The 21,952-nt window shown below is 48.5% G+C and overlaps 1 protein-coding gene across 4 annotated transcripts in view; it reads right to left on the reverse strand.

Moving 5' to 3' along the window:
- NUP214 (nucleoporin 214) overlaps positions 1-21,952 on the reverse strand; it is a 438,399-nt gene that overhangs the window by 167,527 nt on the left and 248,920 nt on the right. For all 4 annotated transcript variants that reach the window (XM_086924798.1, XM_086924800.1, XM_086924799.1 and 1 more), the window contains exon 24: positions 20,459-20,564. In XM_086924798.1, coding sequence (XP_086780924.1) covers positions 20,459-20,564 — 106 coding nt within the window. The remainder of the gene's footprint in view (positions 1-20,458; positions 20,565-21,952) is intronic.

The raw sequence follows: 21,952 nt of genomic DNA on the forward strand, positions 1-21,952 counted from the left end.
CGTAACGGTTTTGGGTCGGAAAACCCTGCCACCCCTCATATGTTGGGTAAGATCTGTCCTGCCAGTATGGAATTTGGCTATCAACATACCTTTCTCTTGACCCCCCCCTATCAAGGTATTCGGGTGGGAAATCCCTCCGGGTCCATGGTGTTTGACGCCATGGGTCCTGGTTCCGTGGGCCTTTGTGATGATGATGCCATTCCCATGGTGGGGGGTTGTGTTGATGTTTCATTGGGGGATAAAAGAAGGAGAGGTGACGGGTGACTATTCCCCCTTTTTTCTCGAGTTGTGGCCAGGCACATATATAGTCAACCGTTGCGGGATCTTTGCAAGTTACTATGATGCAGTCACCGCGTGTTGTTTTCCTGGTTTTGCCTATCCAGGCTACCCTACGTGCTGACGTAATTCCTCCTGATAGATGGGATTCAAGAGGTCTATTTATGCTAAGCCACTGCATGGCCTTGTTTTTAAGTGACCAAGCAGTTTCTGGGGTGTCATCTACTAACTCGGGTACTCCTGTTAGAACTATTGTGTATGGAGTAGCTTCGGGGGGCAAATGGGCAGGGCGTCTCACTGCTGGATATTTTTTCTGGGCTGTTTCCGTTACGTTCTTGGGTGTTTTTTGGGGGGGTGGGGAGTTCATGAGCTGGGAATCAGGTTTCTCCTGGGGGACCCTACTGAGGTCTGAGGCTTGTGCTGGACATGGGGTTCGTACCGTGGCCTTCCCTTTATTATCTGCCTGCTGCACTTTTTGTGTTGTCTTCTGTTGCGGTGGTTTGTCCTGCTGGGGGTGAGATGTATATTCTGTTGGTTTGGGTATAACAGACAGTGAATTGGGGTTCTTTTGTATTATGGCTGTTGCATTTGTAGGATTTGCTGCTTTCTGAGTATGTTTTTGGGTTTGCTTTTTTGGTGGGTGTATGGTATTTCGCTGGCCCTTTACGTCTATCCTGGTGTTTGTGTCTAAAAGAGTAGCTGATATTATTGTTAGTTGGGCCTCGAGGTTTCTTACGCTCAACTGGATAGGTTTAAGGTATTGGTAAAGTAAGTCTTTTGTAGTGGTTAGCACTTGTGACGTAATTCTGCAGGTCTTGCATTGCTCGGCTGCGTTGCTGTTGCTGGATATTGGCTTATGCGGGAGGGTGCAGTCGGGAATGTGCAATATGCTGTTGGAGCATGGAGAATTTGGATTGGTCGTTGGTGCACTTTGTGTATCACCTCTGAATGAAAGTCGGGTTTCCGATGTTTCCTTTTCTTTCTCACCATGTTGGGATAAAGTGTTGGAAATTTGGGTGTCTTCTTGCGTGTGACAACCAACTAGCTCTGGGGTTGCTTCCAAGTCATCTGATGACAATGAGGGATCCGACTCAGAGTGCGTAACTGACAGATCTACTACTGATGGTACGGTGTTAAGTTCAGTGGTTGGAAGGAGCACTAGAAGTGAACTGTTTTGGGAGGTTGGATTAATTGGGGATGCAGCGTTCGCTATGGCGCCGAGAGATGAGCGCTTGGCTTTTGCGCTCATGAGGTCCATGGAGACTCTCTTTTCCATCAAGGCTATGCTTTGGTCTATTGTTTCATGTACCCGCGATATGAATAGGTCGATGGGGCCTGTTACCTGAGCTACCTCCTGCGCGTGTTTGGATTTCGGTTTGGGTTTGGAGGTGCTTCTGGTTTTTGGCGGCATGTTGTTTATTGCCGGTTCGTTGATGTAAGAGAGATGGCCCGGTCCGGTCTCTATCGGGCTCTAACGGGCAACAACGGGCCCGCCCTTGGCCCGGGCTTCGCCCCGGGCTGCGTCCCGCGCGCGTCCCGCGCAGCGGGTGCCGCGAGAAGTTATTGGGCTTCGCTGGGGGCGGGGCACTGGAAGGGGGCGCGGCTCTCACAGGAAGAGGACCAGCTGGAGATGGTGAATGCTGGTCCTCGCAGTCCTGGGGCCGGCGCCTCGTCCTCCTCTGCGGCCCCCTTCTCCCAGTCGCGCTGCGGGCTTCTGAAGGTGTGATGCGCTACTCCTGTAGCTGGAAACGGGAGCTGGATCAAACAGTAAGTCCTCAGACAGTCGGGCTGATTCCACGAGTGGCACCCGCGCAGCGGGTGCCGCGAGAAGTTATTGCGCTTCGCTGGGGGCGGGGCACTGGAAGGGGGCGCGGCTCTCACAGGAAGAGGACCAGCTGGAGATGGTGAATGCTGGTCCTCGCAGTCCTGGGGCCGGCGCCTCGTCCTCCTCTGCGGCCCCCTTCTCCCAGTCGCGCTGCGGGCTTCTGAAGGTGTGATGCGCTACTCCTGTAGCTGGAAACGGGAGCTGGATCAAACAGTAAGTCCTCAGACAGTCGGGCTGATTCCACGAGTGGCACCCGCGCAGCGGGTGCCGCGAGAAGTTATTGCGCTTCGCTGGGGGCGGGGCACTGGAAGGGGGCGCGGCTCTCACAGGAAGAGGACCAGCTGGAGATGGTGAATGCTGGTCCTCGCAGTCCTGGGGCCGGCGCCTCGTCCTCCTCTGCGGCCCCCTTCTCCCAGTCGCGCTGCGGGCTTCTGAAGGTGTGATGCGCTACTCCTGTAGCTGGAAACGGGAGCTGGATCAAACAGTAAGTCCTCAGACAGTCGGGCTGATTCCACGAGTGGCACCCGCGCAGCGGGTGCCGCGAGAAGTTATTGCGCTTCGCTGGGGGCGGGGCACTGGAAGGGGGCGCGGCTCTCACAGGAAGAGGACCAGCTGGAGATGGTGAATGCTGGTCCTCGCAGTCCTGGGGCCGGCGCCTCGTCCTCCTCTGCGGCCCCCTTCTCCCAGTCGCGCTGCGGGCTTCTGAAGGTGTGATGCGCTACTCCTGTAGCTGGAAACGGGAGCTGGATCAAACAGTAAGTCCTCAGACAGTCGGGCTGATTCCACGAGTTATTTGAAAAAAGAGAAGCGATGGGTGCACCGTTAAAGACCAATGAAAGAGGTCTTAATGATGAGATCCCCTGGAGCCAACTATAGAACGCTGTAATACAATAGGTGTATGATGATAACACTACAGAAGCATGAACCTTATCTCTTGCAAAACACTGTAGCAAGTTCTATCAGTATACACAACCTTTTTGAACCTTTGAAAACAAGAAATCTGCACTATTTAAAAAAAACAATGATCATCCAGTGGTACCGATTGAGCTAGCACCACTCTACCTAGGTTCTATTCTAAATTCCATGATTTTGGAGAGTCAAGCGCATTGTAATCATCAAATTACACAACAAGGTTTATATTGAGTAAATACCAATTCAACCTCCTCTATTCTAAATGCTAAGACTTGATACCCGATCTTTATACATAAGCCTTCCTGAACGGAAATTGCCCGCATTAAGTGCAACATTTCATCCTATAAAAATATTGGTTTTTATAGTAATAATGCAGCGTGTACTTTGAGAAACAATATATAGTTGACACGTCATCATGACAATTTGTTTATGTCCACCCAACGGGACAACCAGGGCTAATATTCAGTAAAGTTCTGTAATTTCTATGCAAAATGATAGTTTGATTTACAAGTAATTCCACTACAAATTCTACCAACTGGTTTTTTGGGTAGAAAATTGGACACACAGGAAGTGGTGTTTTTTCATTGAGCTCAACAGAGCCATGCACGGCGGCCATTTTTGTTATCCTTCTAGTTTTTGCCACTAAATGAGGTATTCACTTTCACACGAGCCCTACGGGTTCACTGTCAACACTTCGTAATGATCTCACAATACGTAACCCAAGAAGGTTGTGATCAATATATATATATTTAAAAAAAACATCTGTAAAATGTACCGCACATAAAAAACAGGAAGTGGGGTTTCTTTCACGATCTGACAATGCCATGAAAAACGAACATTTCTGTTATTTGTTCAGTCTTTTTTCTATCCTAGGTAAGTGACATCATACAAGCGACCCTCGCTCCTCGTACCAATTAACGTTCAGGTGTAAGTCATCGCGATGAGCCGGCAGTCATTAACCCAATCAAGCAACATATAAATACCGACTGCCCATTACCCCTCCTACAGACCACAGAGGTATTGGACCGATGAGGGATTATCATTGTTTACGTAAGTCAGATTCTGGCAAAGTCTTTAAAACTCCCGGCTATGGCACCAAGAGATGAGGTCTGGCTCCCTGTAGGAACTGGGGTCACCAGTTCCCCGGGGGTAGCCTGGCACGAGCGGGTAGGCACCCGAAAGCTCAGGTGTTAAGTGACTACACACCTCCTTCTCACTCTTGGGAGGCCCCATGTCTATTTAGGTCCTCCGTCCTCCCCCAGGGCTTTACCTTCAGTCTTCGGCCCGGTCCGGGCCCTTGCGGCGTTTGTCAGGCTCAGGGAGGGCTCTCTCTCCGATCGGAGCCTTCCGGTGACGTGCAGGCCTAGGAGGGGGACAGGGGAGGCCTGCGCTCCTCCAGCGCTCTTCTCTGGCCTCCCTCCGGCCCCGGGGCAGTTCCGGCTTCCTTAGTCAGCAGGGGGGGGAGGACTCCTGGCCCTCTCGGAGCCCTCCAGTGCGAGGATTCCCTGTTCCCGGGCTCGCGATGACGTGAGCGGCCCGGGAGCCAATCAGCTGGCGGGCGCGGCAGTGTCAGCCAATCGTTGCGCGGTGCCAGATGGGGGTGTGTCCTCACGCGTCCCCCTTCACGTGATGGCGGGAGGAAGGCTTCAGACCCTGTCAGGCCTAGCGCGGCCTGACAGGAATTCCGGCGGCCCTCTCCAGACACCGGGGGCCGCCACAACGGGTCACTCGACGGGGCAGGAGGCTCAGGCGATCGCGGCGGCCCTCTCCTGGCACAGAGGGCCGCCCGGGGGGAATTACCACGCACGAAAGAGCAGCCTTAGCTGCACGGACGTCCGGGGCTACGGAGGTGAGTTGGGGGCAATTAGCTCTTAGCAGGCAGTCCAGGCAAGGAGGCAAGGCAGGACAGTGCAGGCCCAGATGAAGACAGAGGGGCGCAGAGGTGGCACAGCACAGTACCTGGCTGATCCCCAGTAGTCCTGGTAACTCAAGAAAGTATTCTTCTCGGCGCTTGGTTGATCTTGCGCCCTTAGGAAGTGGATCTTGGTTTCTTGAAGAGGGGGGAGGCGGGGGGGGGGGGGAGGGGGTTGAGTTGAAGGCTGGTCAAGTTCCCTCAGAGGGTCACTGTAGATGGTCCCTGGGTTTCCCTCCTGCCGGGCCAGATCAGTGGGCTAGCTCAGGGTTCCTCACTCTACTTGGAAGGCAGCACCTAAGCCCTGTCACTCCCAGTGGCATAGGCCCATGACTAGGCCCTACCGCCTAAATCTCCTGCGTGGGTACCCCAGGTCAGTGATGCCCCAACTACTCTGCTCTGACAGGAAGGTTTCCCCCCCTTTCATTATATAGCGACAGTTGGCAGTGGCAGTTGGTGTCACCTCCCCTGTTCTAGAAGGTTCCAGGAGCTTCCCTCATTCTAGCTATGGGCAGGCTGGTATTGCTACATTGTTTAAGAGTCCCAGCCAGCTCCTGGCTACTAGAGTGCGTCTACAAAGACCCCGCTGCGGTAGCAGGGGTCAGTGGCAGCCATGTTAGGGGAAGAGAGCACCTGCACCATAGCATTGATTTTTAAAATTACACAGGCATCTGAACTACACAGGGCCTATACAACTTTATTACGAGGGGGGGGGGGGGGGGGGGGGGACATCCAGAATTAAGGGAGCGAAAAGCGAAAGATTTCAGGGAAAAGGACCAAGTCCAACACTCCCCCTTTCTATTTTGCGAAGGTAGCCAACTAGATTTGTGATTTTTCCTACAGTGACTGAATTTAATAAGGACCCCCCCTCCCCCGGCGCTAGCTCATGTGGCTCGGCGAACAAGAGAAAGTGTATGTATTAATTCTAACTGACTATCACAGCTGTTGGATACACTATAGCACTTATGACTTTTTGAGGTGAATGTATGTCGGCCTAATACATATGTGTGCATGCATGTAAGGTTATGTCTACTTCTTAAACGCTAAATACCCTCAACCAATTATTTGAGGTAATGGCATGAAAAACAGCCAGACATGATCTAAAAACCGAGCTCAATATCATGAAAAATATATCACAAAATGTGTAATTTCTCATCACTGGGCTTAAAGAAAACATATATACAAAAATAAGGCTTTTTTTAAAAAAATCCACACTATGATGATGTGTTATAACTAACAACCATTAGGTTGTTCATTTTGTTTTGTTCTTTCTCCTTTTCCCTTCACAGGTACCAATTTGGTAAATCTTTTTGAGGGGTTATTTAGCCCCCATTTGGTTAGCTGACCAGCCTATTTTTGTGGTCAGCTTTTTGTGAAACGATAGGCATACAACATACATCAAATTATTATCTTGGAGTGTAGTAGGGATCACAATAGGTCCTGATGAGTAAAGCAGTAGGGGACTGCTTACGAAACATGTTGACCAAGTAGGGAGTAATACTTACCCCCACTTACTCTTCCCCCTCTTTTTAACGTTCCCAGCTAGGGATAGGAATAAAGTGTTTTTAGGTCGAGGACCGTAAGATGCGCTTGAGCAGTCTCGGTCAGAGATTCAGGGCCAGATGTAGGTAAACTAGATTTACCGATTTTTAATTACCGAATTTTACCGATTCGGTAATTAAAAATCGGTAAATCTAAAGGGTGGATATGTAGGTATTTCCAGATGTGGAAATACCGAATCTGTAACAATCGGTATTTACCGATTCTGTAAATACAGAATCGGTATTTCCCATTGATTCCTATGGGCTTTGAAGCCCATAGGAATCAATGGAAAATACCGATTCTGAAAGCCCATAGGAATCAATGGGAAATACCGATTCTGTAATTACAGAATCGGTAAATACCGAATTTTGCAAGGGTGCAGGGGGTGTCACTTTGACACCCTCTGGCACCCCACAAATAGGCATGTGCGCCATGTGGCACACAGACATGCCCTAAGGGCATGTCTGTCTGTCACATGGCTAGGTGTGCATGCACACATGTGCATGCACACCTGAATTCGGTATTTCACAACACAATAGGATTGTGTGGTAAAATACCGATTTTGTAGGGCCTTTGGGACTCAGAAGAGTCCCACCTACATCTGAGATTTACCGAATCGGTAAAAATACCGATTCGGTATTTTACAGAATCGGTAAATTTACCGAATCGGTAAATTTACCGATTCTGTAAAATTGTGCCCCTACATGCCAATTCTTGAATACCGGTCGGTAACGGCCGAAAATACAGATTTTCGGCCGTTACCGACCGACCTACATCGGGCCCACAATGTTTTGTAGAGTGGGGCTTGAACCCGCCCCTCTTTTCCATTGGCTGGCCTCGTAAATGCTGGCCAGCCATTGGAGGAGAGGGGCGTCACTTCCTTTAAGCCCTGTCTTTTCCCGATTCGGAGGCGTTTTTTTTCTCTTCTTTCTCTCCCTGACGTCATCGGGAGAGAGCACGCACCTCATCACGCTGCCTGCATGCTCAAGTAAACTCTCTGATTGGTGTTCCTTATTAACCAATCAGAGGGCCGACTGGCGCGTGCAGGCAGCGTGAACAGACTCTGTTCCTAGACCCTTGGCTTGGCTCGTCCACGTCTACTTTTGATGAGGAGTCTATAAACATTGTGGCTTTATTTTTAAGCGTGGCTAGCTTTTGTTGTGTCATTTATGAATGAGTGTGCCACACTAGGTCGGAGTGTGTTGACCAGCCGCTGGATGTTGCCGACAGACTGACACGCTCATCATCCACAGCTTTTTAAGGTAGAAGCCAAGCATCCATGTTGTAGTTGAAAGGCCACAGTCCGCAGACGACGTGTTCGTAAACTTTGCATTAACTTTAGCTTTCGGTGATGCAGATGGGACAGCGCTTGACGCTGAGCCATGGCCCCGGGGACCAGGGCTGAAAGCTCTCTCCAGTGTGCCGCAACCTTTAGCATCCGAGCTATGTAGATTGGGACAGTAACCAAACAATGGCGTATCTGTCCGCGCTGGGCGCCGGCGCTACCTTTCCGCTCCGTCCACTGAGAGCCCCATTGTGGGCGTTGTCTTCCTCTGAGCGCCTCCGCAAAAGTAGGGTTTTGTCGCGCTTTATCTCGCCGCCAAAACGAAATGAGCTTTTCCATTCTTTTTTGTTGTCCTCCATGAAGAGCGCCCGTTGTGCAGTCGTGACTCTCGGACATGCGGCACACGGCACTGATTGCATGTTTCCCCCACATCTTCGTTTCTTTCAGCCTTTTAAAACATCCGCCGCTCGCTGGACATCCAACAGTACAATCGTCTTGCAACGCTTCATTGCCTCGTGCTGGCTATAGTTGTAAACACTTTTCCCGTTCCAAATTTACCATCTCGTGTTTTCAAGCCTTGAATAGCTTTCGTGTTAAATTGGACGGTAGCCCCTCACCCACTTTTCTATTTGTCAGATCAAGTCCATGGCCGAAAAAAAGGCACCATGTCCTCTGACATTTTCACTGCGAATTGGATTTTGTGAAACCGCAGAACCTGTGAATAGAAAGAGCAGGTATGGCGCCATCGGTCCCGACCCTCGGGGATCAGAAACACGAAGGAGGGTTTTATTTTTCAATACATTAAGCTGAGGAGTAGTCAGAAACTTCAATTCGCCCCCAGCGCAACTTGAACCATACCACTATTCACACAGAACATGTGAAGTGAGCAGACCCAACCCTCAGGAATGTTTCCTTCACTCTTTCATTCTCTTCCACCACCCTCCCCCTTTTAAGTATTCATCCATTCATTGTCCAGACTTTCACCTTTGCATTCAACTGTCCCCTATTCATCTTTTCACCCTTTCACATATCCATCCACCCTTCCATTCAATTTCCTGGACATGCTTTCCAGTCTTTACCATCCGGGCAGCTCCGCTCCCTTCTGACCCCACCCCCCCATCACCCTCCCCGGTTTTCGGTTTACTTCTTCAATGTTGAACTCCCAACAGCTTCACTTTCGGTTTCGGGGAGGGTGAGGGCTGGGAGAACAGTCACAAAGGACACAGCTGGCTGCACGCACTTTTCATGGCCCTGTTAGATCTCTTCCAGGGGTCCCGGGACTGGACCCTGCTCCAGGACTGCAAGGAGGACGAGAGGCGACAGGAAGATGCTCGGGGCCACATGGATCGGCCTAGGGGAATGGAGGTGAGGAGAGGTGGGGATTTTTGGGCGGGGCAGGAGCTCTCGGCCAGCTGAGCTACTGCCAGAGGGCACGGAGGACGCCACCCGCAGGCCTGGCTGTGTTTCTGGGATTGCAGCATGTATGTACATTGTAGAACAAGCATTTAAATGTATATGTTTACGTTCCTGGTGCATCTGAATTATAACACTATACGCATTTAAATAGAATTTGCGTTTGCTATGTTCATTTGGGTTAGATTTCGAGTTGTTCTCTTCCATAATTATCGTAAAGCTTTATCTGGCTTGATTCTGAGAAATAAGCAGGGTCTGTGTGCAACCCTTTAGAAGCCTTCCAGTTACCACAGCTGGTTCCAACCTGTCAGCACCACCGCGCCATCCTTCTACAGCACCACAGCGCCATCCTTCTACAGCACCACTCCCCCATGCTTCCACAGCACCACTCCCCCATGCTTCCACAGCACCATCCTTCTACAGCACCACAGCACCATCCTTCTACAGCACCACCGCGCCATCCTTCTACAGCACCACCGCGCCATCCTTCTACAGCACCACCGCGCCATCCTTCCACAGCACCACACCCCCATGCTTCCACAGCACCACCGCTCCATCCTTCCACAGCACCACCGCTCCATCCTTCCACAGCACCACCACGCCATCCTTCCACAGCACCACCGCGCCATCCTTCCACAGCACCACCGCGCCATCCTTCCACAGCACCACCGCGCCATCCTTCCACAGCACCACCGCGCCATCCTACCAGTCTGTGTGTGTGGCTCTGTCTGTGTGTGTATGTGTGGCTGTCTGTGTGTATGTGTGGCTCTGTCTGTGTGTATGTATGTGTGGCTCTGTCTGTGTGTATGTGTGCGTGGCTCTGTCTGTGTGTATGTGTGTGGCTGTATGTGTATGTGTGTGTGGCTCTGTCTGTGTGTATGTGTGGCTCTGTGTGTATGTGTGTGCGTGGCTCTGTGTGTATGTGTGTGCGTGGCTCTGTCTGTGTGTATGTGTGTGCGTGGCTCTGTCTGTGTGTATGTGTGTGTGCGTGGCTCTGTGTGTGTATGTGTGTGTGTGTGTCTGTGTGTATGTGTGTGCGTGGCTCTGTGGCTCTGTCTGTGTGTGTGGCTCTGTCTGTGTGTGTGCGTGGCTCTGTCTGTGTGTATGTGTGTGCATGGCTCTGTCTGTGTGTGCGTGGCTGTGTGTATGTGTGTGTGCATGGCTCTGTCTGTGTGCATGGCTCTGTGTGTGTGTGTGTGGCTCTGTGTGTGTGTGACTCTGTGTCTGTGTGTGTGTGTGTGTGTGTGTGTGTGTGTGTGTGTGTCTCTGTCTGTGTGTGTGTGGCTCTGTCTGTGTGTGTGTATGTGTGTGTGTGGCTCTGTCTGTGTGTGTGTATGTGTGTGTGGGGCTCTGTCTGTGTGTGTGTATGTGTGTGCGTGGCTCTGTCTATGTGTGTGCGTGGATCTGCCTGTGTGTGCGTGGATCTGCCTGTGTGTGCGTGGATCTGCCTGTGTGTGTGTGGCTCTGTCTGTGTGTGTGCGTGGCTCTGTGTGTCTGTGTGTGTGCATGGCTCTGTCTGTGTGTATGTGTGTGCGTGGCTGTGTGTATGTGTGTATGCGTGGCTCTGTGTGTGTGTGCGGCTCTGTCTGTGTGTGTGTGTGGCTCTGTCTGTGTGTGTGGCTCTGTCTGTGTGTGTGTGTGTGTGGCTCTGTGTGTGTATGTGTGTGCGTGGCTCTGTGTGTGTGTGTGTGTGTGTGTGTGTGTGTGTGTATGCGTGTACGTGACTGTCTGTGTGGCTCTGTCTGTGTGTGTGGGTCTGTGTGTGTGTGTGTGTGCGTGGCTCTGTCTGTGTGTGGGTGTGTGTGCGTGGCTCTGTCTGTGCGTGTGTGTGTGTGCGTGGCTCTGTGCGTGTGTGTGTGTGTGTGCGTGGCTCTGTGCGTGTGTGTGTGTGTGTGTGCGTGGCTCTGTGCGTGTGTGTGTGTGTGTGTGCGTGGCTCTGTGCGTGTGTGTGTGTGTGTGTGGCTCTGTGCGTGTGCGTGTGCGTGCGTGCGTGTGTGGCGTGCGGCTCCGTCTGTGCGCGCGCACGGCTCTGTCTGTGCTTGGATAAGCCAGTCGTCCAGATAAGGGTAGACGTGAGCGTTCTGTCTCCATAGGTGTGCAGCCACTGTCGCCAGGCAGTTGGTAAACACCCTGGGTGCAGTTGTTACTCCGAAAGGGAGGACCTTGAACTGATAATGCTGATCCTGAATGGTAAATCTGAGATATTTTCTGTGTGACGGGTGGACCGGTCTATGGAAATATGCATCCTTTAGATCTAATGTTGCGAGGAAATCTCCCTGACTAACGGTAAAACCTGCAGGCATGTGAAAATGTTCTGACAGGATGTACTGGTTTAGGGGCCTGAGGTCCAGTATGGCTCTGAGGGACCCGTCCTTTTTTGGGATCAAGAAGTACAGCGAGTACACCCCTGTACCTTTTTGTTCCACAGGCACGAGCTCTATGGCTCCTTTTTGCAGCATGCTGGCTACCTCCTGCTGCAATAACTGTATATGCACTGTGGACATAGGACGGTGTCTTGGGGGTATGTTGGGTGGAGTGGATGTTAACTCCAGACAATAACCCTACTGTATAAGCTGCCTCACCCACCTGTCTGTTGTGATGGATTTCCAGACCGGCAGGAACTGTTGTAGTCTCCCCCGACCGGTGTTATATGGTCGGGGGGTAGTGACAAGACGTCACTGTTTGTTAGTGGCGGAGGATCGGGAATTGTTGTTTCCACGACCTCTGCCCTTGGTGCTGTTTCCACGATAGCCACCCCTATTGTTCTTGTTGTAGGTGGTCTGCGTGCCTCCTTTACTGTATTGTGTCTGCTGGGACAACCTGGCCTCTGGAAGCTCCTCTATTGTTGGAGCGATGAAAAGAACCACCCCTGAACTGCTGAGACTGTGGAGCCCCCATAGACTTTGCAGTCTCTGTGTCCTTCTTAATTTTTTCTAAGGTGGTGTCCACTTCTGGGCCAAATAGGTAATCAGGGTTAACTGGCTGTTTGAGTATGGTGGTTTGTATCTCAGGCTTGAAGCCTGAGAGTCTCAGCCAGGCGTGTCTTCGTAACATAACACTTGTATTAATCGCCCTGGCTGCAGTGTCTGCTGCGTCTAGCGCACACTTAATAGACGCGTTTGATATAAGTTTCCCTTCTTGTATTAGCATCTAAGCTGCCTCCTTATACTCATCTGGCAAGTGTTGTAACAGGGTCTCGAGTGTATCATAATGAGCCCTGTCATATCTGGCTAAGAGTGCCTGTGTGTTGGAGATTCGCCAGACATTGGCCGCTTAAGCAGCAACCCTTTTTCCTGATGCTGCTAGCACTTTAGATTCCTTGTCAGGGGGAGGAGCATCACCGGTGGTTTGCGAGTTCGCTCTTTTGCGAGCATTGGAAACAACCAGAGAGTCCAACGGCAACTGTCCCTTGATATACGTAGGGTCCACAGGTGCTGGTTTGTATTTTTTTTCAATTCTGGGGTTTACCACTCTTGCCCTTTTGGTCTCATTAAAGATGTCTCCAGCGTGCTTCAGGACACCTTTTAGCATGGGTAGAGTCTTGACAGTTCTCTCTGAGGTTGAGAAGGTGTCAAACAAAAAGTCCTCTTCAATAGGGTCAGCATGGAGCTGGACATCATGATTTTTTGCTGCCCTCTCAATAAGTGCGTTAAACGCAGCCGTGTCTTCTGTAGGTGAGGTTTTAATAGCATAGACATGACTGTCTGGGACAGTTTGTGGATCCCCTGGGTCAACAGTGTCTGTCCAGGGTTCAGTGTGGTCTTCTGGATCAGTGTCTACAGGATAACTGTAATCCTCATTGTCACCATCCCCTACATCCACATCTGAATGTGTGGGTGAAAGAGGAGCAGGTTCTTGTCCATATGGTTGTAGAGGTTCAAAAAGAAGAGGTGATGTAGCAGAATCCCTCTTTTCTTCAATGGAATTTTATAGGACTCCATAGGCTGTTCTGGGGCGATCTTTCGCTTGAAAATGGAAAGTCTACCAGTCTCAGCGTCAATGAATTGCCTCGACTGATCTTCCTGCAGAGGTTGTCGATGCTTGGTGGCCCCTTCCGTAGTCGTAGGCTTTGGCCCCATGGACACCTTTTTGGCCGCTTTGATTCCCGTCTTAGGGGCGAAAGCCTTAGGTACCACTGTCGGCGGCAGTGTGAACTTAATCGGTGCCGACGACTTCGGAGGTTTACTGACTGGCTTCGGGGGTGGAGGGACCTTCGGTCCGACAGCAATAGCCTTCTCTTTAATGCGTTGCAGTGAGTCAGACACCTGCTTCGAAAAAGAGGCGGAAGGTTGTGTTGACTCGGTGGGGTCCTTAGAGCCACTGCTAGTTTTGGACTCGAGGTCTTTACTGACCGTTGCTTTGTCGAGTCGACGTTTAGTATCGAGAGGGTTCTGTGTCTCGAGTCCTTTGTGTCTACAGCGCCGACTTCTTTGGGTCGATGTTCTTGACCTTTTTCTTCGGTGCCCCGGCTTTCGGCTCGACACTCTTTAGCGACCTCCCCGGAGCCGATGGTTCAGAAGCCTTCGATCCGACCAAAGTAATGAGTAATTTTGGTTTCGATTTTGTTACTGGTGCTTTCGGTTTTGTAGTCACCGATGTTTTTGGTTTCCATTTTGATCGATCAACCGATGGCTCGTTGGAAGTGTCTAGAGGCGAGGCTGTAGAACCATGCGTAAGATCTTGGGTAAGGCCATGTGGCGATCCCTGGACCCGAGCCTCATAGAGTGTTCCAGACTCGGCCCCCGAACCAACGGTTGGGCCTAGCTCCTCGCTCGAGCTATCTTCTACGGCCCTAAGGGCCTCATCGTCGTCTCCTACCTCGTCGACGACCTCTTCATTCTTGACCATTTCCACATCTGCGTCGTAACTGGAGTCGATCTCTGATCCAGGATCAGACAGGATGTCCTGAACTTCCTGCTCGACTCCATCATCCTTGGCATCGAAGATGTTCACCGGGTCAGGTGCCGTCTACTGGGCTTCCTTCCGCGCCGCGCGTCGAAGGCGAATTGTCTTCTTGGATCGGAACCGAGAACAAGCCATATAGCTGGCCTCATCGTGATCGGAAGACAGGCACTTGTTGCACACCGGGTGGACATCGATGTGAGGATACTTGGAGTTGCAAACGGGATGTCGTGTTCTAATCTAGGACCCCGATCAATACTGTGACCTTATGCCCCTATACGGCTAGAATCCATTCATACCCCTATAATGGCATAAACGATCAGAGCCATATTTCTGAAACTCGCCTCTGCAGCTCATTACAGTAGATGACACAGCAGAAGCCACTATCTTAGATTCCTAGATTACACTCCGAGTTCTTCAACAAGATAAAACTCAGCAACCTGGGAAAGCCCCGCTTGCTATGTTTTGATTAGTAATAGAACTCTAATGAGCACTGAAAGGACGATCACTTCCTAGTGACATCTTTATTGACGTCTTATGTCCAAAAACTTATGTCAAACAAGGCACCTTTCAGGTATAAATATTACCAACGTTGCCGTAAGCAAATGAGACATCGACGCGAACGATGGTATGGTGAATACAGGAGCAGAACAGCTGTCCCTTGCAGAGCCCAGCAGATGCAAGCAGCCCACGGACGCTGCCCCTCCCCCTCCTTGACGCGCTGAGAGAGACGCTGTCTTTTCTCTTGCCGAGAAAATCCAGCTCTGGCATTTCCAGCCTACTCTTGCGAGTGACTGGGATATCGAGTCCTGGAAGGAGATACAAGACTTCCAACATTCTATTCCAGAGGTATGGTGTTGACTAAACCCTTAGAGAGAATTCTTAAAGCAAACCTTGGCAAAACCAACTTAACTTAAACTGCTACTTACTTACTCCCTCCCATGTATTAGGCTTAGGTCAGGTACACTGGGGTAGGCGTAGTTAGAAGCACCAGTTGAGTACTTTAGCCTAATGTATATATGAATGTATATGTTTTATTATTTTAAACCATTGTATGGCTAAGAAACCATATAAATGCTTTTACAGTATTATTTCGCAATCCTCTTTACTGTACGCACTTTTTATAATAACTAGTCTTGCAATTGTGGCAATTCATTTCTCTTGCATGAGAAGAAAGACTGTTCAATAAATAATACCTTTTATTGAAAACGCCCGTCTCCCTATTCTCTGCAACTTGGTGAAAGTAATCTGCACAATGGACTGAGTAAAATAACGGTCTATTATTTCACACAACTCTAGAGATTGACTCTTATTCTAAGGAGCAAAGTTGTCATGTTTATGCGGTTGTTGGAAAACTCAATCCCTTCTGGTCTGTACCAGGGAAGCTGATCACTTCCTATTCAGTCAAGAAAGTTTCCAGTGACCTCTGAGCTAGTTGGTAACAAACCCAATTAAGTTTAGCATAGTCAGTAGAGACCTGGAGGACCTCACTTCTACGTCTATACTACTGTTTATGTTATTCCAATGCGCAGGGCCTATAGGGAAAATAGGAACTACACTACAGGGACCATTAATACAATGGGGTAACCCAGAGTGTCAAAGAGACCCGGGTAGTAAATGCAATTCAAAGACAATGGTCTCAGACAATTATTTCTAATCAACCAATGATCACCTTCACTTAGTCATGGGGCATGTCCAATAAATCAGCCCAAGTACATTCAATGATAATAACATCAAATCAGAAAAAGCAACAGCACTAATTATAAATAAAGGGCAATTTTAATTCATTGCAATCGTGGCTATCTCCGTGTACAGCAGGAGAAATTTGGTTGCCCAAACTAGATTATGTGCAAGAAACAGAATATAGTGTGTTAAGATAGAAAAATATAAAAAGAGCATAGACTGAAGAGTACTTTAAATTTAAATACACGAACAATAAATTTACACAGTGAACAATTTACAAATGGCCTGGCGTGTGATATTTTCAAAATAATTTCTTATGGAGACAATGCTTCCAATTTTAAATTGCGCACAAAAGAGTCTAACAACATCCAGGACAATGATTCTATGGCGTCGACGTTTCGACTCGTCTTTGAGGCCTTATGGAGAGTTAAACCTTGGCCAGCGAGTCTTCATCAGGACTAATAGTGTGGGCAGCCAGAAGAGTAGCAAGGCCCTAATCAGTGTAGGTGGCAGGGAGGGGTTGTATATTTCAATCTCACACCCAAGAATAGGGAGTTACTGCCTTATTCACAAGGTGAGTCTAGGTAGTAAATTAGGTCCAATCCTGCAGGCAATTAATTCTCTGCTGCCTCAATTTCCATAGGGAATTAATCAGGTCCCATTCCAACTTCCAAAGGCCCCTTCAATCGGCCAACATGAGGATAAAAATGGGAATCAATGGGAATATTGTGCAAGCGTCCGTCGATACACGCTGCTGGTCGAATATCAGTTGAATAATCTGTCCCAGCTCGGCGTTTAGTTCCGAGTGAGCCTGGCGTCCGTCATGAAGCAGCGTGTATCGACGGACGCTTGCACAATATTCCCATTTTTCTCCTCATGTTGGCCGATTGAAGGGGCCTTTGGAAGTTGGAATGGGACCTGATTAATTCCCTATGGAAATTGAGGAAGCAGAGAATTAATTGCCTGCAGGATTGGACCTAATTTACTACCTAGACTCACCTTGTGAATAAGGCAGTAACTCCCTATTCTTGGGTGTGAGATTGAAATATACAACCCCTCCCTGCCACCTACACTGATTAGGGCCTTGCTACTCTTCTGGCTGCCCACACTATTAGTCCTGATGAAGACTCGCTGGCCAAGGTTTAACTCTCCATAAGGCCTCAAAGACGAGTCGAAACGTCGACGCCATAGAATCATTGTCCTGGATGTTGTTAGACTCTTTTGTGCGCAATTTAAAGTTGGAAGCATTGTCTCCATAAGAAATTATTTTGAAAATATCACACGCCAGGCCATTTGTAAATTGTTCACTGTGTAAATTTATTGTTCGTGTATTTAAATTTAAAGTACTCTTCAGTCTATGCTCTTTTTATATTTTTCTATCTTAACACACTATATTCTGTTTCTTGCACATAATCTAGTTTGGGCAACCAAATTTCTCCTGCTGTACACGGAGATAGCCACGATTGCAATGAATTAAAATTGCCCTTTATTTATAATTAGTGCTGTTGCTTTTTCTGATTTGATGGTATTATCATTGAATGTACTTGGGCTGATTTATTGGACATGCCCCATGACTAAGTGAAGGTGATCATTGGTTGATTAGAAATAATTGTCTGAGACCATTGTCTTTGAATTACACTACAGGGACATCTCTTGAACGGGCTCCGTTCCATAATGAATCGTCGATAAGGCCTCTGGCGTCGACCGGGCCTTTAGGGCTGAATAGCCACGCGGCTCTTCTCGACGTCCGGCTCGAAGATAGAGCTGGAACAAGTTCTGGCCACCGATCGCAAAGACAATCCCGACGATAACTAGAGGGCTTTTGGCCAAATATAAAGTTTCTATCGATTCCGAACTTGAGTTAACAAATATACATCCGAACCCAATGGCGGAAAAAAACAATCTGAGGATGGAGAGGATGCCCATGCGCACTGTAGTCCAGGGGAGGAGCCACCTATCTCGTGATACTTCGAAGACTCTTCCAGGACAACAAGGTGCAATCATCCGGACCCAACACTAGGCGGCGATCTATGCACAGATATTAATTCAGCAGCCCACATGCCTCGAACATTCAATAAGAGTCTTGCCACAAGTTGTTTCCGTGAGTATTCATTAAGCACTGACGGGCACCAATTTATTTTAACTGAGCATGGTGGTAAACCCTCTGACTTTTTTCTTTATAACGTAGGCATGAAGCAGAGTACTAGATATTTAATGGTGAAAATCTTTTTCTTCATAAATTTACATTTCACATGGGTTTAGCACGTTCTCCACGTTTTCATTATTTCTGCACATATCTTACCAAGTTCACTCTTTAGAGCATGGGCGTTTCATCCATAGTTAAGCATTACAATGGAACTGTGACTGTTTTAGAAAAAGACAGTCAACATTTAAATAACACATTTTCTTACCCAAATTGCAATGGTTTTGTGCCATGATCCTAGCTGTTATTTTTGTTTTTCTACAGTGGCCCTTGAAGAATGGATTGCTGTCCCGAAATGAATTGGGTATAAATTTGATAGTTAAATAAGCCAAATTTTTCATGAGCACAAAAGTTTTGATGTGTAAATCTAAATCTGTGAACAAATGAGATCTGAAAATGTAAATATTAAAAACATTGATTATTACGACAAGTTGAGTTGGTTATAACAATATTGATGAAATTTGCATGTAAGAATTGTTGATAAATTCAATTGCTGTGCGCTTAGGTTTCAAGTAATTAGTGACACTTGAAGTTTCAGAGATATCATTTTATGTTTGCCAGTCTGCAACACATTCCTGATCAACATGCTAAGCACTTCAATTATTTGGTTAACCTAATTGAATATTCAAAACAAGTGTTCGCAATATATAGACATTTGTAAAATAAATCCCGGTGTGCCAGGTTCCTAACACTGCATATAATATTTGTCAGTCACCACTACAGCAGGCCTGACAGCCCTAAGGCAGGTTGCAAAATATCACATGTGAAGGCATGCCTGCATGATCAGATATGCTCCTGTGCTGGTCAGTCCTATTACTGCCCGTACAAGTGAAAAGGGAAGCCATATTAAGACATGTCCTGGACACTGGTGAAAACGAGTTCCCAGCTACATGATGGCTTCAATGAAGATTATTGGTTATCAAACATTTTGCATTGGTAAACAGACACTGATACCAGTGATGGATTTACCGATACATGAACCTAGAGAGCACCTTAGAGGTGCCCTCTGAAAACCTACCAGCCGCTGGTGTCGTTGACTGGTTTATACCAGCCTGCCACCAGAGACGCTGTTCTGACCTCCATGAGTGAGAGCCTCTGCTCTCAGGCGACCGAGAACAAAAGCCTGTCCGGGTAGAGGGTGTAACAACCCCTCCTACAGGATGACCTGCTGATTAGCCTTTCTTGGGAGGCAAGCCCCAAACAGCTACCGCCTTTGAAATGCAAATCTGGCTCCCCTCACAGGAGAAGAAGCAGACCCCTTTGTCCAGGACCCCCTTGGCACCTGGACAGGTGGGAAAATTAGCTAGTCAGGTTGGCGTGCCACCTCCAGGCTAGTACCACCCCTAAGGTGGGCTACTGTGAGGTGGACACGATTTTTCAGATGTAGCCATCTTTGTGATGACATACGTAGGAATTCTGGACAGGGTAATGCCCACTTCCCACTGGAATTGGTCATATAGGGGGCGTAGTGACCTCAAGGGTCAGTAGCCCATTGAATATCACCCTACTCTCCCCCAATGCCCCTAAATTCAGTATTTAGGGGAGCCCCTAGCACCAGAGTAGCGGATCCTAATGACCTATGTAGAAGGACATGTGGAGTCGCAAAAGCAGAATACTGAGGAGCGGACCCAATTGGCCCATGCCCTTCTGTCCTGTTTGCCGTTCTCTGCCGAACCTGCGCCAAAGACGACTCATCCTGCAGCTGTGGGACCCCCAAAACCTGGGAGAACTGATTGCCTTTAATAAGGACCAAGACCTCCCGAAGAACAGCGGAACTGTTCCCTACATCCTGCAGGAACTCTAAATAGAAATGACTCTGAGGCCTCTGGAACTGGCAAAACCTCGTACGTGAAGCCACCACTGCACCAGTCACCTCCGGCCCGAGCTGTAGTGGGCCACCAGTGTCAACAAGGTCCCCCAGCCCTCCAGAGTTCTAGTCCATCGCGGTTTCACAGTGTGGTAGAGGAGAGTCAAAGACAAGAATAGGATCTGTGGGTGCTCACTGGTAACAAGGAGACGCTTCTACTCCCCCAAGCACGGCACACATCATGGTTCATAACAAGGGGAATTGAAGGTAGGGCCAGAAAATCAGTACTACTAGCATAAGGATTAAGTGAGGCCAGTGTGTTACATTTCATCAACATGCACAAAAACAAGTTTAGCAAAGTGTAATACCATGAAAGACTAGTCATGTAATTATTCACAAGGCTTGAAGAGTTTTTCTCGTCCCCTTTAAGTTGACTTCTTTCAATGGGCAAACCCGGTTCAACCTGTACTAACATTTATGAGTATCAGGAAAGGAATCAAAATGATTCCTTAGCACAGCAGCACCAACCTCCTGACGCAGGCATTCTTGAAAGAAAAAGGGTGCATATTTAACAAGCTATCATGCTCAGTGCAGGGCTGCAGAGCAGCGTCAAAAGCTTCCTAAAGAAACTGAAGTCCAGTACCTGGTTACACTCAGCTGGGCGCTATGTAAGCACTAAGAACGCAAACTGCACTCACCCGATCACAGCAGGGCTGCTGATGGGTGGGCCACTGCTCCTCAGCTCCATTACATTCACCACCTGCGGCACCGCTTTCAAAGTCGATTCAGTGAGGGAGGGGTTCACTGCAGGTAAATACAAGGGAAGGTTAAACCCATTTTTATAAAGAAAACTACAGGTTAAACACTGCACACTGCTACTGACCCAGGCTCTTCACATGTGGCACAGAAAAGTGACATACCACCTACCCGTGAAGACAAAGGTCCGTACAATATAGAGGGAAAAGATAGGCCACCTACCGCATACCTTAGAGAAAAGGGGAGCTGGAACCCACAATAAATGCAAAGAGGAGGGATGGCACATTCCCTTTGGTGTAGAAATAAGGGGCAGAGCATACTATTTCCAATGTAGAGGAATGGGAATGGGGTTTAGCACCAGCACTCCATGCTAGAGAGGCGAGATGTGCCACCCGCTGATGTGCAAAGAAAGGACAAGACACCTCTCCCACCAGTGTAGTCAGGGTGAAAGAGGCAAAAGACTGGGCAGAACTCTAACACAGAAAAAAGTGACATGTCCTGAAAAGAAGAGAGTGCAATCAACATTACAAGTCTGCTGATGGCCCCTCATGCAGAAAACGTAAAGGAGCAAATGAATGCTCACAGAAACACAAAAGGCAATACATTTTAGGACTACAAAAAATCTACATCCATCCTCAAAAAGGAATATGCTACTTACCAGTATGCATCTGATCTTGGCATGTAGGGCTGCTGACATTCATATCTTGTGCATAGATCGCCGCCTAGTGTTGGGTCCGGATGATTGCACTTGTTGTCTTGAAAGAGTTTTCGAAGTATCACGAGATAGGTGACTTCTCCCTTGGACTACAGTGCGCATGGGCATCCTCTCCATCCTTAGATTGTTTTTCGCCATTGTGGCAGAGATGGAGATAGTAAAGTAAGAGATGGCCATACAAAAGATAATGCTGCAGCTGCGACAGGCACCGGGGAGGTGGGTGGGCGATATGAATGTCAGCAGCCCTACATGCCAAGAACAGATGCATACTGGTAAGTAGCATATTCCGTTTGAGGCATGTGGGCTGATGAATTCATATCTTGTGCATAGACTGTATAGCAGTATCTCCTCTAGCAGTGGCTACCCGTCCCAGCTGCAGCAGTTTGAAAAAGAGTTTTGAGGACAGCCTGGCCTACAGCAGCTTGCTGTTTTGTTTGTACATCTACACAGTAATGTTTTGTGAAAGTGTGTATGGTGGACCATGTGGCTGCCTTACAGATGTCTTCAAGAGGAATATTTCCAAGGAAAGCCATTGATGCCCCCATTTTCCTAGTGGAGTATGCTCTTGGGGGGACGGTTAAAGTGCGTTTTGCCTTTTGAGAGCATATCTGAATGCATTTAACTATCCATCTGGCTATTCCGGATTTTGAAATTGGATTCCCCTTGTGCAGTGGTGCAAATGCAACAAACAGTTGCTTTGTTTTACGAAAGGATTTAGTTC

The sequence above is a fragment of the Lissotriton vulgaris genome, chromosome 5 (genome assembly GCF_964263255.1).
Source record: "Lissotriton vulgaris chromosome 5, aLisVul1.2, whole genome shotgun sequence".
Classification (NCBI taxonomy): domain Eukaryota; kingdom Metazoa; phylum Chordata; class Amphibia; order Caudata; family Salamandridae; genus Lissotriton; species Lissotriton vulgaris.